Source organism: Equus quagga, chromosome 4 (assembly GCF_021613505.1).
Source record: "Equus quagga isolate Etosha38 chromosome 4, UCLA_HA_Equagga_1.0, whole genome shotgun sequence".
NCBI lineage: Eukaryota > Metazoa > Chordata > Mammalia > Perissodactyla > Equidae > Equus > Equus quagga.
In genome coordinates this window covers 31,361,913-31,380,367 of record NC_060270.1, presented here as the reverse complement: position 1 = coordinate 31,380,367, position 18,455 = coordinate 31,361,913, and the positions used below count along the sequence as shown (strand labels likewise).

Here is an 18,455-nt window from a genome sequence, read left to right as displayed (position 1 = left end):
AACTTTGACAGCAGATGTGACAGAAAAATCTAGGATGGCTATTTAAAAAGATTTATTAAATTTGAAAACAAGTTTCTGGAATGTAATAGGTACTCTTAAAAATATTTGGCCTATTGAAAGAACGAATAATCAAATGATCCTGTATTAAAAATGGCTGTTATAAATGAGTGAAAAGTGACCTATGACTAGTAGAACTGAAGCCTGTTTTGATTTGAGAGGAACATTTGTATTTAGATGTCATTTACAGGGGCCAGCCCTGTGGCCAAGTGGTTAAGTTTGTGTGCTCTGCTGTGGCAGCCCAGGGTTTCGCCAGTTCATATCCTAGGCGCAGACATAGCACCGCTCATCAAGCCATGCTGAGGTGGCGTCCTGCATGCCACGACTGGAAGGACCCACAACTAAAAATATACAACTATGCACTAGGGGGCTTTGGGGAGAAAAAGGAAAAAGAAAAGTAAAAAATATATATATATCATTTACAGAAAGATTATATATTTGACAACCAAAACTGAATAAGAATTTTATGAAATCTGTGTTTTCATAGTTAAAAATTAAAGTCTATCATCTTATTATTGATATCTTGTACAACTCGTATCAGAATGTATGCTTTCTGGTTGGAGTCTCTCATTTCCTCTTTCATATTTAATCCTGGTGGAAAAGTTTAGTTAGCCATTTGTACAGAAAGGAACAGTTTCAGGGATCAAAAACCAAGGAGCTTCCTAGGTCAAGAGGTTTACTGCAGTGTAGTAATTTATAATAGAGAAGAAACAAATTCTCTCGTAGAGCTTCTAACATTCAAAGTCAAAAATGAGTTTCTTTGTTCATTACAAGATTTTCTGCTCTGTCTAAGGAAATAGAGAATGAGTTCACAATCTGAATTATTTCCAACATTTTGTAATAGAAAAATGTTTCAACCCAAGTTCCAAATTCTTCTAATTATAGAATTTTATATTGGTAATACTACATGGTATCTTATTTGCATTTTTCTCTCAGAAAAACTTAAGGATTTTGTAAGTCTCATTTAGTTCCTGCAGCATTGTTATCAATGTGAAATATATTTATCCACTCATTCATCAATCAGATACTTATTGAGCACCTTGGTAATTGCCTAGAATTAGAGTAAGCAACAGTCAACAAGAAAGAACTGTTTCCTGCTCTGATTAAATATATAATCTAGACAAATAATTATTATGATTGCGTTCAATGCTATGGACGAGAAGTGCAGGGTGTCATAAGAGCATAAGGAGATAATTAGCCTGGTCTGGGTGTCTAGGAGGGCTTCTTGAAGAAATGACTTTTGAGTGAATTCTGAAGGATATTTGGCTATATATCACTAACTTAAAAATGTAAATCATTTCATGAGAACAGTAGGAAGCAGGTAATCTTAATACATAAAAACTGTAAAACAAACTATTAACACGATTTTTCCAACTTTGGATATGAATACCCTTAACTTTGAAACAACTGTCTCCAGTGCAACAAACTAATTTGATAGGACCCCTGGAAGCAGTAAGCCATAATTTGTTTGCCATGTAACCCAAGACTGGACAGAATAATATCCCAAGAGAACTGAGGGCATTCTGGAGTGATTTGTTTATCCTTATGTGCAGATCCTGGAGAATTTGTTGGTGTTCTGTGCTCTGTTTCACACTTTAGCTTCCTTTTGCTTGATGATGAGGTAATGGTGAGGCAGTAATCATGGAGCTGTTTTTGTTTTTGAGGCAGTTTAGCCCTGAGCTAAATCTGTGCCCATCTTCCTCTATTTTATATGTGGGATGCCTGCCACAGGATAGCGTGATAAACGGTGCATAGGTCCATGCCCGGGATTGGAACCAGCAAACCCCAGGCTGCCGAAGTGGAGCGCACAAACTTAATCGCTGCACCACTGAGCCGGCCCAGTGACGGAGTATTTTTGAGAGTACCACTCGGCTTTTGTTTTTCTGATTTTTGACCACCTAATGAGGTTAATAAAAGAGTGAAGAATAGACTTTACCACCCTGATTACCAATCCCGTTTTCTTGGGTCTAAGTTATTACTTTAGCCACCTGTTTTTTGAAATTGAGTTTCTTAAACCTAGAGTCAGATTTTTTGGGTTCAACTCTACCTATCAGGTCTTACACTACTTATTTAAGGTAAGTGTTATAAATGTTAGTTAACAATGAAAGAAAAACACTGTATTTATTTTCTGATTGTAAACAAATGGTTCAAAGAGAAAAACAAGAAAAATGCCACATGATTTGTTATGCTCACATTAATTATATGTGTATAACAAAGGCATGAAAATGGAAAAATGTATGCCAAATACCGTTTGAAAGTATAAGATATGTATCATATAGTCTTGAATGCAGATACTGCTCCTGCTGAGAACACACACCTATGTAGCAGAGCATAGTGTAGTCATTAAGAGCGCTGGTTTTGAAGTCCAGTTGAGTTTGAGCCCTGACTCTGCCACTTACCAACTGTGTGAACTTGACAGATCACTTACCTTGCTTAACCTAGTATATCTCTAAAATGTGTGTGATAGCCACCACGCAGACTTGTCCTGAAAGGGAGTTGAGATCATCTGTGTAGAACCCGTAGCGCAGTCCTCAATACATACCTAAGTTGACATTGTGCTGGCCTCTTCTGGAAGCTGGATACCCAGAGAGAGACTTACTGCTTGGGGACAGGGTGAGAAATTTGAAAACACTTGCCTTTATTCTTCTATGACAGAGCCCACTGTACCAAACGAATCATAACTTTCCAAACTTCGGAATACTTAGGCCTTCTGGATATATATAATTACGCAAAACATCCTACAGCGTGGTTATATGTTTGACAAATTTTCTTGATCTCCTCTGGTTCCATGCTTTAGTGCAAAATTTGAGTCCAGCTTTGAAAACAACAACAAAAGGACAGATTTTGTTCTCCACCTTCACTGCCAAATGTTTGCAAAATCTGTGTAACACAATTAAAATAATAAAAAGTGGAGTAGTAAAAATTTCCTGATGTTTTTCCATTTTGTCTTCTTTTCACATGAAAAGTTGCCAGTTTGTGACTGCCCTTTTCTTGTCTAAGCTCTGCTTCGCCACCTAGTGGATTAAGGAACTTCGCTTTAAATTTTATATGTTGACCAATGTCCCTCCTTCCCAGACTCCTGTCCTTCCTCCTTATCTGCCACCCTCTTTTTTTTCCTTCCTTCCTTAACTTTCTTTATTGCTTTCTTCCCTTCTATCCTTTCCTTTCTTCCTCTTTTTCTTCATAAAAACTACCAAAACAAAGTAAATTTCATGTTAATGGAAATGGTCACATTTCATTAAATTTTGTTTCTCCACCCCTTAAGACAATGCCTCACACATATTGGGTGTTCAGAAAATATTTGTTTTTATTGAATTATATACATCAAAGCAAAGGAACAGTAGGATAAAAATAATTTACCCAAAGTCATTCTCTAAAAAGAATTCTAAAACATTGTGGCTTTGCGTTTCTACCAAAAATGCTTTTACTACTGTGACCCAGCCAAAGGTGGAATTGTAGTTACTTCTTAGTGTATCTCTTTAAATTCTGACTTCCCTTCAGGCCCCCACCGCCTACCATGACCGATCCTGAGGATTTGGGTTGCTCTCATTTTACAAACCAGCATAATTCCACACGTCATTTCTCAAAATCAGAGTGCTCTCATAAAGGTAAGAAAAATATCTATGGTCATGTATAGGATCTTTTTTTATAATCCTCATGCTGTGCTGGAAAAATCAAATGTTGTCTCACAAATCACTAGACTGGAAAGGTAAGTTATCCTTCCTCTCAGATCATGATAGTATCCTTCATGTTTTAGAAAACAAACAAAGATTTAAAAAAAAAAAACCCAAAACAAAACACCTTAAATTGAATGCAAGATTTTCTATGTGTTTGCATTTTTCTCCAGAGAGAGTTTATAGCTTTCATCAGATTCTTAAAGGGTGACTGTCTCCCCGTTTAGGTCTACTGGGCATTTTTTATACTGGCTTTTGTTTTCCATCTGCCCATGGCTCTATTAATTAGATTTTTTAAAATACACATGTACATATGCACATCACACAAAACTTTTTTGCAAAAGACAAAAAGGGCAAAGAAAATGAAGAAAGAATATGAAATCCAAGTTGGACCAGATCTTTAAAATGAAAGGAATAGTGGGGTGTAGATGCTTTTCCAGGTGTACACATTCACTTACGTGTATTTTTATGATAGTCATAAAATGAGATAATGAAAACGTAGTTTCTTATATTAATTTCCTCATCTGAAAATGGAGATGATTTTAATAGTGTCAGTGTTGTCAGGGTCATATAAGTGAAATGTATGAAAGCAGATTGCAGTAGACTTTACATAGATTAAGTCTTATTAATTGATGTTTATTTGTTACAGTCTTTCAAGATTTCTTAGGTGACTTTTTGTTATTCTTTTCCCCAAATCCGAAGATAGCTTTCCCAAACTTCTTTAAATTTTCTTTTCTGCTGGCATTATAGAATACCGATGCACAAGTGCCCCTCCAGCCTAATTAAATTGGAATTTCTAGGGGAGAATGGTTGCCAGGCGTTGGTATTTTTTAAAAAGTTCTCCTTACCCAACCCCTGCCCCCACCAACATTATCCATTGTTGAGAATAAGACAAAAGACATTATTTAAAAGATGGATTAGTTGGATTAAAAGATGGATTGTCAAAACTACTCATACATTACAGTTTCCATCAGTTGGTGGCCTTTTCACAATCACTGGTTTTAACTGAAAGTAGCTCATGGTTTTTTTTTCTCAAATTATATGCATGTATTAACTTTTTAGGGATCCCTTCCTGTCCTTGACATACATTTGAAACATAATATTAAAATAACTTATTGATTCTGTATATAAACATTGTACAGTCAAGAACAAAGACAACATGAACCACTTGAAATGCATAGAAATAAAGATAAATTATGTTGCTTGAGCAAGGGGAAAAACAGAGAGTTCAAAGATTTTTCATTAATGGCGGTTCTTCTTTTTTTCCTCCTCTCCCCAGGTTTCCATTATAAGCAGTAAAAACCTAGGAATCTGCCTTGAACACAGACTCACTGTAGCAAATACTCCTAGATGATACAGAATGCATTCCGCGCTTATTTTTCTTCTTCGTCTGTTTGTATTCCTGGGCTTTATCTCAAGTGTTTTTCTGACCATAAATAATTTTAATTCATTTAAAATGTTCTGCTTATTCCTGCTCACTTGGGCAGTACAAGAAAATCTGGCTTCTGAATAGTGACCCCCTCTGCGCTGTCTATGCCTTCTGGGATATAGGATCTGAGAGCTCCATAAAATGCAGTTTGTGTTAGGTGTGGAGTATTGGTATCCAGGGACTAGGCTTTATTTAGCAATTAGAATTTTGTGAAGATAATGATCAAAATAAAACATAACATTTGGATGCAACGGAGAATAAAAATACAAGAAATAGCTTTTTTTGGTGCATTAGTGTATGATGTATTGAAAGACAGAGGCTTTTGCCTTTTGTACTCTTCAGGAAAAAAATCACAACCATAAAATATTTAAAACACACAGACACACACACCTGGAACAGTTGAAATACGTTATTCTGACTGCCTGGATCATAGAGGTTTTGCCTGTCCATATAAGTCCTCCCGGGAAAGTTGGCCTAGATGTCATTCTCTGACACTTTTCTGCTATTGCTTCTTCAATAGCAAGGCTGTATGAAGCCTCTGGGCATCGGGCCGTTTGTTAGTATTTATTGGCAGAAATTTAATTCTATGAAATTTTAACTCAGGTCTGTGCAAAGTCAACTGCAAATGAAAAACTTTGTATCCCTTCTCCTATTTTACATTTACTTGCAGAGTTGAGGGAAATGGAACTGGAAGATGGTCATACAGGTGATGATGCCATCATTCTCTCTGGCCATAGATTGAAGTTTTTCTCTTGCCAAAAAACATAGCAGTATTTGTTGCAACCTCTCTAAAATGTTTTGTGTATCTGTCAGTGATTAGATTAATTCAGTGTGAAGTTGATGTTGATAAAGTGGTTCTTTATCCATGTGTTTGGTTCTACACAATCGTTAATGATACATGGACATCAGATTCTTTTGTACAAGGCCATTAAACCCTTCCTCAAGATATCTTGAGTCTTTGTCTAGCTTCCAACCTCATGGAAATGCTTATTTTTTCAGTACTAGTCAACTTAAATGGCAACCGAGATATATGTATCTCTCTGTATTCCTTCAGCTTGAAATGCTATTATTTTCATTGTATGAATCTAATATATTTGGCATTTTAGTATGGTGGTTGTTAAGGAGAGAAATATATAGGTGACTAGAAAAAAAGATGTTAATCCATTCTTTTCCCACTGAGAACCACCTTCAGTTTGCCTTATCCTTCCAGATGGTCTTTAAAATTGGGGCAGTATTCAGGAAGCTGTTTAGAAGAGTTGCTCGGAGTCCATTTGCATCTTTCTTTGTGAGAAAGATCTTTAGTTTCATAAAGTTTTGGATTTTAGGAACTTCAGTAAAAGGCATCTGAGTTAAGTTTTGGGGAAATGGTAATCTAGAAAGAAACAGGACCGTGAGAGATGTAGTCATTTCTGAAAAATAGAGGAAAGGGAAAATAATAGGACTTTGAAATGGCCATGAGGAAATGAATGAAGAAAGATCTTTGCTTGTAAATAGGCAGGGGCAGGCAAAGTGGAGGTCCTGGCCTTAAGTCAAATTCCAGAGGCTGGTTTCAATATCCAAAGCTAAAGCATTGCTGACTTATAGTAAGGCTATATTTGCCTTTGTCTGCCCTGTGATTTTGCTTCATGTTTTAAAAAGTTTTTTATAGTAGCTTTAAAGAAAAAAACGCAGTGTATTTTTATTTGATAATCAGGCAAATGGACAACATCATTTGCTGTATTTTTATTTTATAAATGTTTATTTTTCTATCTCATACAATGATTGGTTTTTCTTTAAAAATTCTACGTTTCTCTTGCCTCTCATGTACTTTATCCAATCCTATTTATTATTGTAAAATGCTAACTGGAGATGATTCATTCAGAAAATGTCAGGCCGTTTAACACGTAACCAGGATGTTCGTGTTTCGGCTGTCCTAGGGAGTGACCAAAGGTGATATTTTCCTTGCGACGCCCAATTCAACATCTGTGTTGAAAAGTTGTTACTTTTTGTTTTTTAGGTTTTTAAAAGATTAGAATTTTAAGGCATTTTTATTTTTTTGTAAAGCAAACACTTTTTAAAGAGTATCAGAGTAGTTTTTTTCCTGTGAGTAAGGAGATAGAAATCAAACTCAGCTGGTTAAATCCTCTTATTCTCTTGCAAATAGTGTAATAATCATCTTTGAGACTGTAGAAGCAACTAACAACTGTGTTTTACGGAACTGCCAGACATTCTTCACTGTGTTCTCTGCTTTTCACTTTGTCATTTTTATATAAAGATGGAAGTATTTCTTTTGTTCTTGTTCCTACTGCTGGAACACACGCCATTTAATTTTTGGGCCCACAATGTGTTATGCTTTAATGTTAGGAAGTGGACTGACACTTCTGGCCTTGGAAAATCTTTCTGTTTCTATGACTCTGTTCTCTGGAGGCCAGGCCCCATTACCACCAGCATTGCTGAATGAGCACACTATGTTATGGAGCCTTATCGTAAGGCTGCTGGACATGTACACCTCCTCCCCACAGCCCAGTAACTTTTTGTAAGTGATTGCCTGAAAGCAAGGTTAGATGAGGGACAGATTAAATATTCTGAATTGAAAACAATTTGGCTCTAGAAGTGTCAAACCATTGCTAGACGTAATTATTTTATTGGAAGACTGGAGAGTTGCTACACATGCTTTAAAAGAACATTGAGTTTTTAGAAGGTGACTTTCAGACCACTGAATTACTGCTTCTCAAGTGACATTATGACAGCCAGCAGCAGACTAATGAACTGTAAAAAAGACGGTATGGTTTTTGATCATAGAGAAACATCCAAATTAGAAAAGAAAGATACGGATAGTTGCTTCGAGGAGGAAAACCTTTTCAGAGTGGCAGTGGTCACTTGGATCTAGACATATTGTAAAATGTGTGACCTTGGGCCTTGTGTTCCACGGAACTCCAGAAAGTTATGACCAGACCCTTTTCCTCCTTGTCTTCTCCACTGTGGCCTACAGCTGACCTGGGTGATGAATAAATTTGTTGCTGACTTTGTTCATACCTTTCCTTCAATGACAGGACTTTTCAGTATAAAAATAATTGACTTTTAACTGATAATTGTTTTTCCTTAATATTGTCAAATAGTCTCTAAATTTTGTCTTGTGCCAAACTTCCTTGGAAACACCTGCTGTAATATGGTGCAGTTTACCACATAAGTGGTTAACATTCTCGGGCCTTGATTTTTAATGAGTATTGCCTTTGTATAAAAATCACTTTGGGGAATACCACGGTTATTCATTTATTCAATGATGATTTTCTTGAAAGGTAACTGTGGTGATTGGCTCTAAGATCTTCAGCCTAATAAAGGAACAAGACCTCAGCGTAATCACCTTTCTGAAAGACTGAGAACAGAATAGAACTTGGACTCAAAGGCTTTTTTCCCTTTTGGGAAAACGGTATTTGTGTGGGGAATGTTAATATGGAAAGGGAACACTGTTCAGGTAGATTTCACTGTACATAGTGTGCCATGTTCTGATAACAAGTGGCTTTTTAGAAGCAATCACAAAATCATCAAAACCTGCTTTGTCAGCACAAAGGAAAAAATAGATTTTTTAAGTACTTTGTCCATTACTTACTGCTCATAGAGAAGTGACTAGATAAAATGGTCCCATTTTCTCCTCATATCTGGTGGTGCCTGTGAGTCTTAAAGCCATAACTGCTTATCTTACTGTTGATAGAATCCTTTTTTCTCCTTAGCCCATAATAGGTCATATGGACAAGGAGAAGCAAATGGGAGACTGCCTGATAATGCTGCATGGGGCAGGGTCATCCAAATTCCTGACAGAAGAGTCTCTTTTATCCCTGTTGATAGCTAAGATTATTAAAGGGAAGAGTTGAGGCTATTGTTGCTCCTACTCTTTAACCATTGTTAGAAATGCTGAAATTTAATCTAGAGAAGTCAAGAAGGAAAGGGTAAATTAGGAAAATTTCACTGCTACAGAGTTGCTTTTCTGATGAGACCTGCCTTTATGCCAGCAATGTCTGTAAGGAGCAGTGTTGCCTTAAATTAGTTTCATTCTGACTGAGGTCAGTGTACTGTACTTCCAGTATGTGAATGACTGTCAACTCTCCATTGAGATATAGAATTCACAGGTGATCCCCAAACATCCTTGCCATCAGAAGCTTTGCCATCAGAAACATCCTCCCACTGAGCTGTGGTGACCTGTGTATACACTGATGGGTATTTCAAGTTGCCTCTCAGTCTGTGAGTGAGCAGTGGCATGACCAAAAGGCTGGTAGGAGAGAGAATTTCCTGGCCAAATTCTTCAGGTGATCACTTCCTGAATAACTGAGAGTTGACCGTCCTTCCTTTCTGTAGTGACTATGTAGAAGATATTTCCAAAGGTTCTATTATGCAGTGAAGTCACTCATTATTGTTTTGTAAGAATTTCACCAACACTCTGATGTATTGAAATGCATACTATTCACAAAAAAAGGAGGAAACCAAACCAAACAGAGATATTTACTTGAAATGGGATTTCTTGATTTGAAGAGTGTTTCTATTTTTATTACATTTAAGAGAAAATTAATCAGGAAAACTTTTGCTATGGTAGGAAAGACACCAAGAGTGTTTTTTAAGGTTGTGTTTGTTGCCACAAACTAACACAGTCGTCTAAGTAATCATGTTGATTTGTGGAAATATCTGGTCCTGAAAAATATTCTCTTTCCCTTATGTATTTGTGAACACTGCCTAGAAACATGTTCCTAATCGATTTAATATGCCTTTATGTATTCTCAGCAAACTGGAAAATGTTTTTCTCTTTTTGAATAACTATTCATAGCATAGGGAGCCAGCACTGTGCTAGTTTCAGCATTTCAGATAAGGACAGAATTAATTGTGTAACTTAGTGCCCCATTATTCATTGCTGAGGTTTGTATAGAAAGAAGAATTGAAAGACAGGGTTTGAGTGACATTTCCTTCACATCAGAGCAAGGGTTAAGAACAATGAAGAGAGACAGTTGAGAACATACACTGTTTCACATCATGTACTTAGGATGCATTTTTTGTTGCACTGAACTTCAGACCATAATTGCTAAAATAGTTTCTAGCTGTTAAAATTTAGTTGAGAAGGTTTTTGATGCCAGAATTTTTTTCCTGATTAAATTAGCCTCTGAATCCCTGTAGGTTATAACTTCAGCCCTTGCTGTACCCTGCAAGCCAAATGCCCCTTCTCAGAAATAGCTGTATTTTTCACCTGCCTCTTGAAGGCAACCTAATATTTATTTCATGAAGTATTGTAAATAATGAGGAGGTATAGTGGGAAAGTAGCGTATAAAAATGGTGTTCCAAAATAAGAACCCTCTGTAATGGGGTTTCCTTAACAAGAATCCATTCCAGCACAGTGTTCTATTTCGAAAAGGTACTGAATTATAAAGTACAAGAGTTTTCCCATATTAATCAAGTTGCTCAGGAAATTAGAGGTGGTGCTGTCATTTGTCTTGTAATTTGGAAAAGTGCTCTCCTGACTACACAGTGCCCGGGTAGTTTCGGATTCTTTGGTAAGAACCCCTTTGACATTTGGAATGTGGATATGTTTGAAAGACAAGTGAGATATTGTCACAAGTGCTCATCAATTTGTAACCAAGGCCCAGACAGAGAGGCAGCTTTGAAATAGCTACTTAATGGAGCTGAACAGAACCTTAATGGAATACAGTTGCCTATCTGAGGATAGAAAACAGAGGCCACCTCAAACCACATGCCTATCTAGAGATTAAGTGAAACTGTGAGGGACACTTTGTGGATGCCTTAAAGGTGACTGGTGTTGGATAATGGTGGGTATGTATGCACCCATCTGGACTTGACTGGTAGAAACAGTCTATTTCAATTCACCTTCATACAGCACAAGTTGTTCCTGCTCCTGACCTCATTGAGGAGTATGAGGAACGTGGCGCAGGTGACTTTTTGTGTCTTGGGAGGGTGAGGTGGTAATGACATTCAGACCCTCCAGTGCTCACGCCGCCCTCAAATGCCGGTTATACATCTGCATTAATTCATCTATGCAAGCTTGTGTTTTTATGATTTGTCTTCTACACCTTATGTCCCATTTGATTCTTTAAACATCAGGTTTAACATTGGTATTATGAATAATTTTTAAACCAAAGTCTTGTGTAAGTCTGCTTGTTCTCCTGGATGGTCTGACTGAGGCAAACACCAATCTTGTCCTTCTCTCTTAATAAAGTCATCCATTTGTTAAGCCAATTGTCTCTGTCTCGTGTTTTCTTTCCTGCGTTAAGGATTTGGGAAGTTCTGGGAGTATTTTGTTTTTTCTTCTTTACAAAGTAACCTGAATATGTCTTTGTTTAATAACACTAGAATTTTCTTATTCCATTCCATCCACTTTCTGTAACCTGTGTAACATGATACTGGTGTCTAGTACAGTGGAATTCTCAACAAATACTCCCAAATCTAAAATTATGCAGAGAAATGGCTTTGTTTTGTGTGTGGTGGTGGGTGGCTTGGTTGATGTATTTGGGAGAAAAACAGGTAAGTGGATGTTCACACAATAATCTGTAAAAATAGTGTAACAACTCAGTCTGCACCACACCTGACACTCCATGAATTTGAGATAATAGATAGTAATAATAACTAGCGTTTATTTAAAATTTTATCTTTATAAGGCTTATTTGTCGTATTTGGTGTGGTAGAATAGTCATGTTGTGGGAACCGATTCTGCAAAAATTTAACAGGTATCTTAAAAATACCGTACTGTTTTCAGTGACTACTAAACTCATTTTTAAAGAGGCATCTTTTTGGTTTCCTTGGAGCAGATTTTCTAGGCCTCGATTTGTTTTCTGGCAAATATAACAGGGAATCGAAATGATCTCTCTTACATATCTGTACTACATACCACTGCCAGATGCCTGGGGAGCACCAGTGGTGTGCAGGTGTCACTGTTTTATTTAGTTGAAGAAAGTTGGTGTGTTGATTTCAGCCTTCATTTTCTAAGGGATTACTGAGTGAAAGTTGCCGGTGAAAAAAGTAGACACGTCCAGAAGCCAGTTTATTAAAGAGGTAATGAGATAGCTCTCTTTCATACTGTGGAGGAGGCGCTCAGTGTGATTGGCGCGCAGAGTTTTGTGGAATGTGGCTGAGTCTCAGTCACAGGCTGTGGCCGTGTGGTGTGGTGAGGCAGCGCACTAGAAAGCCCCTCCTCCAAAGAAAGGCAGCCTGGAGGGTGTTATCTGCCTCCTGCACCTTAGAAATATGGAGAAATCTTTAAGAAGGCTTCAGACTACTACAAGGCAGGGGCTAAAAGTTTGAAGACAACTTCATCCCCGTTTCAAGGGTCAGAAAGACCACTTGTTTCCTCCTCTCCATTGTATCTGGGTTACATGCTTAACGAAACACACAGAAATTAAAGGCTGAAACATAGTGTACTAAAGAAATCAACAGGAATAAGATCAGGGTGCCAGTCCTGGCTTGCTATGAACTTGCTTCAGAACCTCTGGACACCACTTGTCCTCTGTACCTCAATTGTCTTACTGTACAATAGGCACACCGCAGTGAGGGTTGCTGATCCCTAAGCTCTCCTTCAGGTCTAACATTCTAGGATTCCTGCTCTCAAGGGCTTCTGGGTTCCTTTAAGCTGCCCCAGAAAGAGGGCAGCTGCACATACTCCCATGGGCCTGGAAAGTCACAAAAACTTCCTAGGTATTCCTCTGAACAGCCTTGTTCCTAATCATCTGTTCTTTTTTAAAAAAATTTTTTTGACAAAAATTATATTTAAGGTGTACACTGTGATGTTTTGATGTGTGTATACGTTGTGAAATGATTACCACAATCAAACTTAACGGCCATCACCTCCCATAGTTACTGTTTGTGTGTGTGTAGTGAGAACACTTGAGATCTAGTCTCAGCAAATTTTAAGTATACGTTGTTGTCAACTGTAGTCACCATGCTCTTGCTTAGGTCTCCAGAACTTATTTGTCTTATAACTAAAGTTTGGACCCTTTGTCAAGCTTGTGTTCTTGACTGCATTATCCCGCTTCTCCTAGCTCCACACCCAGTAGAGTGCCCTAAACTGAAATGTGTTCTTCTAACCCAAATCTGTCTATCAACCCAAGCGTCGAATGAGAGCCTTCTTCATCAGATGGCCTTTGGAAGTTCTTGTGAACTTTTATACCTCCCACTAGATACCTTGCATTTCATACTCCCAGAACATACTTTTCTTACCAATTCCTGAGCCTAATTATACAGATTTGATTTTGGTCATGTTAATCGTGACATGCTCTTAATTACGCCTGCCATGCTTGCTTATTTGGTGTCATTACTTACCTGATCTTTGCCCTCACGAGCAGCAGTGCTCTCTGCCTGCCTGACCTTGCAGAAGTCTTTCCAGCTGACCCACCAAGCTCCTGCCCTCGTATCCCTGACTGAGCCTTGGGGGCTCTCAGAGACAGAACTGGGGGCGTGTGCGTGTGTGTGTGCGCACGCGCACGCGGGCATAGCTGACGTTGACTTTAAGGGTCTGTATATAAACGACATTGGGCTTTTCTGGCTTGGAAAGGTAAGTACCAAGTGATGTCTTATCAGTTTTCCCTTATGCATCATGCTTTTGGTGTCAAGTCTTAAGAACTCTGCCTAGCCCTACATCCTGAAGATTTTTTTCTGTGTATCTTTTTGCTAAAAGTTTTGTAGTTGTAAGTTTTATACTTAGTTGTTGACCTATTTTGAGTTAATTTTTATATAAAGTGCAACACTGAGGTCAAGGTTTATTTTTTTGCTGGGATGTCCAGTTGCTCCACCACCGTTTTTTGAAAAGACCATCTTTCCTCCATTGACTTGTTTCTACACCTTTGTCGAAAATCAATTGCGCATAGTTTGTGTGGGTCTTTTTCCGATTCTCTGTTCTGTTACATTGATCTGTGTGTCTCTTCCTCTGCCAGGACCACACAGTCTTGATTACTGTCGCTATATAGCAAATCTTGAAATTGAGTAGGCTGATGCCTTGAACTTTATTCTTTTTCCAAATTGGTTTAGTTCTGGTTCTTTTGCCTTAGCACATAACTTTTAGAATAATCTTGTATACATCTACAAGAAATATTGCTAGGATTTTAAAAGAAATTTCATGAAACCTCTACATCAGTTTGGGGAGAATTGACATCATCACTGTGTTGAATCTTTAAAAAAAGACTTTGGCATATCTCTCCATTACTTAAATCTTTGATTTCTTTCAACAGTGTTTATAGTTTTCAGCATATACACTCTACATATTTTGTTAGATTTTTTATAAAGAATGTTTTTATTTTGTGTCTATATGTTCCTTGCTAGTATATGGAAATAAATTGATTTTTGTATGTTTATCTTGTATTTTGTGGCTTTTCTGAACTCAGTCATTCAAGTGTTTTTGTAGATTGGTTGTCTACATAGACAATCATGTCGTCTTTAAATAGGGGCAGTTTTATGGCTTCCTTTTCTATCTGTTTGCTGTTTACTTCCTTTTCTTATTGTATTGACTAGAACTTCTAGCGCTGTGCTTAATACAGAGGTGAGAGTGGACATTCTTGCCTTGATCCCAGTCTTAGGGGAGAAAGATTGCTTTTGTCATTAAGTATGTTAGCTGTTGTCTTTAGATACTCTATATCAAGTTGAGGACCTTCTCCTCTTGTTGTCTGAGAGTATTTATCATGAGTTGGTGTTGAATTTTGACAAAACAATTTTCCTGTGATTGATATGATCATGTGATTTATCTTCTGTAGCCTGTTCATTTGGTGGATTACATTGATTTTTCAACATGTAACAGCCTTGCATCCCTGGAATAAACCTCACTTAATCAAGATGTATAATTCTTTATATATGTTTTTGAGTTTTGTTTGCTAATATTTTGTTAAGGATTTTTGCATTTATATTTGTGAGGGATATTGATCTGTAATTTTCTTTTTTTGTACTATCTGGATTTTGTATTAAGGCAATGCTGCAAAGAGAGACTTTTTTCTTTTCTGTTTTCTGAATGAAATTGTGTAGAATTGGTAGTCTTCTTTATGAAGATTTTGTAATGAATTCTCCAGTAAAACCATCTGTGCCTGGAGATTTTTCTTTTGGGGAATTTTTAAGTTAAAAATTCAATTTTTTTCTAAGTTATAGGGCTATTTCAAATTATGTATTTCCTATTGAATTAGAGTTTTTTAAGGAATTGAACAATTTCATCCAAGATGTCAAATGTATGTGTATAGAATTGTTTGTTGTTTTCCCTTATCTCTTTGATGTATGCTGGGTTTGTAGTGATATCTCCTGTTTTATTCCTGATATTGGTAATTCATGCCTTCTCTGTTGTTTTTTGTTGTTATTTCAGAGATTGATATGTTTTATTGACTTTTTCAAGGAATCAGCTTTTGGTTTTGTTAATTTTTCTCTATTCTCAATTTCATTGATTTTTCTTTATTCTTTTCTGCTTGTTTCAAGTTCATTTTGCTCTTCTGTTTTCTAGATTCTTGAATTGAGAGCTTAGATTATTGATTTAAGACTTTTCCTCTTTTCTATTATAAGCATTTCGTGACATAAACTTCCTTGCTTTATTAAATTAAATTGTACTACTGTAGCTGTCCCACAAATTTTGATTTATTGTATTTGTCTTTTCATTCCATTCGATTCAACGTAGTTTTTAAAATCTCCCTCAAGACTTGCTCTTTGATCCATGCTTATTTAGCAGTGTTCTGTTTCCAAGCTTTGGGAGATTCTCCTGATATCTTTCTGTTATTAATTTCTAGTCTTATTCTACTTTGGTTAAAGAACACACTGTATGATTTTGATTCTGTTAAATTTGTTGAGATTTGTTTTATGTCCCCGCATATTGTCTATCTTAGTAAACGTTCCATGAGCACTAAAAAGAATGTATTCTGTTGTTGGGTGGAGTGTCCCACAAATGTTGATTAGATCTTGTTGGTTGATGGTGTTGAGTTCTTCTGTATCCTGACTGATTTTCTGTCTAGTTGTTCTATCAGTTGTCAAGAGAGGGATGTTGAAGTCTCCAACTATAATTTTCGATTTGTCTGTTTCTCTTTTCAGTTCCATCAATTTCTGCTTCCCATGTTTTGCAGCTCTGTTGTTCAATGCATACACATTTAGGATTGCTGTGTCTTCTTGGTAGAGTGACCATTTTATCATTAGATAATGCCACTCCCTGTCTCTGGTAATTTTCTTGCTTTGAAATATACTTTTTCTGATGTCGATATAGCCACTTCTGCCTCCTTTTGATTACTGTTTGCATGGTATATCTTTATTTATCTTTTTAATTTCAACCCGCCTATATCATTGTATTTGAAGTGAATCTCTTATAGAAAGTATATAGTTGGGTATTTTTAAGTCCATTCTTCCATATATATCTTTTAATTGGTATATTCAGATCATTTAAAATTAATGTAATTATTGTTCTGTAAGAACTTGTTTCCCATTGTAAAACAAAAATAAATTACAAAAAAAATAGAACTTATCTGCCTTGTATTTTTTGTTTGCTCTTTTTTCCTCCTGTTTTTCATTTCTCAGTTTTCTTACCTTCCTGAGGGTTACTTGAACAACTTTTAGAACTCCATTTTGATTTATTTGTGGTGATTTTTGAGTATGTCCTTCTGTATGCTTTTTTGGTGTTTGCTCTATTTATTACATTATATATACGTAACTTATCACAGCCCACGAGTGTCATTTTTCAAGTGTAGGAGCCGTACCTCTCTTTGTGTCCCTCTCCCCATTTATAGTTATCTTACGTATTTCCTCTACATGCATTTTGAATCACATCAACAGTGTTATGTTTTTTGAATCAGCCATTAAATATTTAGTAAACTCAATGGAAAGGAAATTCATTGCATTTATCCATATTTTTACTTTTTCTGTTGTTGTTTTGTTCCTTCCTCATATTCCAGGATTCCTTCTTTTAGCACTTCTGGTTTGTTTAGAGAACTTTCTTTAGCCATTGTTTTAGAGTTGATCTTCTGGAGAGGAATTTTCTTAGTTTTTCCTCAAGTGAAGATGTCTTGATTTCTTCTTCATTCTTGAAGGATATTTCAACTGGATGTGGGATTCTGGGTTGACAGTTCTTTTCTTTTAGCACTTAAAACGTGTGCCAAATTCTGGCCTCAATAGTTTCTTATGAGAGCTCTGCTAACATTTAAGTTGATTTTCCCATGTAGGTAAGGCGTCATTTGTTTAATGCTACTAAATTTTAAGACTTGTCTTTAGTTTTCAGATGTTTAACTATAATGTGTATAGATGTGGATTTCTTTGGGTATATCATGTTTGGGGTTTGCTCGGTTTCCTTACTCTATAGGCACATGTTTTTTGCCAAATTTGGGAAGTTTTCAGTCAGTATTTCTTTCTTTCTTTTTTTTTTTTTTTGGTGAGGAAGATTTGAATGAAAGAATCTCATAGATGAGATAGTCCATTTTCTTTTTTCTTTCTTTCTTTTTTTTATTAACGATTGGCACCTGAGCTAACAACTGTTGCCAATCTTCTTTTTTTTCCTTGCTTTTTCTCCACTAAATCCCCCCAGTGCATAGTTGTATATTTTTTAGTTGTGGGTCCTTCTAGTTGTGGCATGTGGGATGCCATCTCACAGTGGCCTGATGAGCGGTGCCATGTCTGCACCCAGGATCTGAACCAGCAAAACCCTGGGCCGCCAAAGTGGAGCACGCAAACTTAACCACTCGGCCATGGGGCCAGCCCCAAGATAGTCCATTTTCTGATAGCCTCTTATTTCCTTAGTCTAAGCTGGTTCCATCCCTCACCTCTTCCCCTTCTAAGTTATTGTTGTCACAACTTATTCCATTTTGTGTTGTGAGTTTGTGGTTAAAATGATGAGATTATTTTTTATGTTTTCATTCCCCTTTTCTTTATTGTTATAATTGTTAACCTGTTCTGACAGAGAACTGCAACTTCTGATTTTGTCTGCCTATTTATCTCCTTGCTCAAGGTATTATAAACCCTTATCTTTTTTTTTTTTTCCAGGTATGAGAGCCACCTTAGTCATTTCTCGTGTGTGTGTGTGTGTGTGTGTGTGTGTGTGTGTGTGTGTGTCAAGGGGGAGATCTTGTGGTAATGAACTCCCTTAGCTTTTTGTTTATCTGGGAAAGTTTTTATTTCTCCATCGTATCTGAAGGATATTTTTACTGAATGGAGTATTCTTGGCTGAAAGTTTTTGTCTTTGAGAATTTTGAATATATCATTCCATTCTCTTCTAGCCTGTAAAGTTTCTGCTGAGAAATCCACTGAAAGTGTGATAGATTCCTTTGTAAGTTATTTTCTTCTGCCTTGCTGCCCTTAATATTTTTTCTTTTTCATTTACTTTCCAC

The 18,455-nt window shown here is 36.7% G+C and overlaps 1 protein-coding gene across 2 annotated transcripts in view; it reads left to right on the top strand.

Annotated features, from left to right (window-relative positions):
* Window positions 1-11,373, top strand: part of CCDC50 (coiled-coil domain containing 50) — a 69,344-nt gene extending 57,971 nt beyond the window's left edge. For both annotated transcript variants that reach the window (XM_046657915.1, XM_046657916.1), the window contains 2 exons: window positions 3,559-3,665; window positions 5,011-11,373. In XM_046657915.1, the coding sequence (XP_046513871.1) occupies window positions 3,559-3,665; window positions 5,011-5,030 (127 nt within the window). In that variant the 3' untranslated portion in view covers window positions 5,031-11,373. The remainder of the gene's footprint in view (window positions 1-3,558; window positions 3,666-5,010) is intronic.
* Window positions 11,374-18,455: the final 7,082 nt, after the last annotated feature.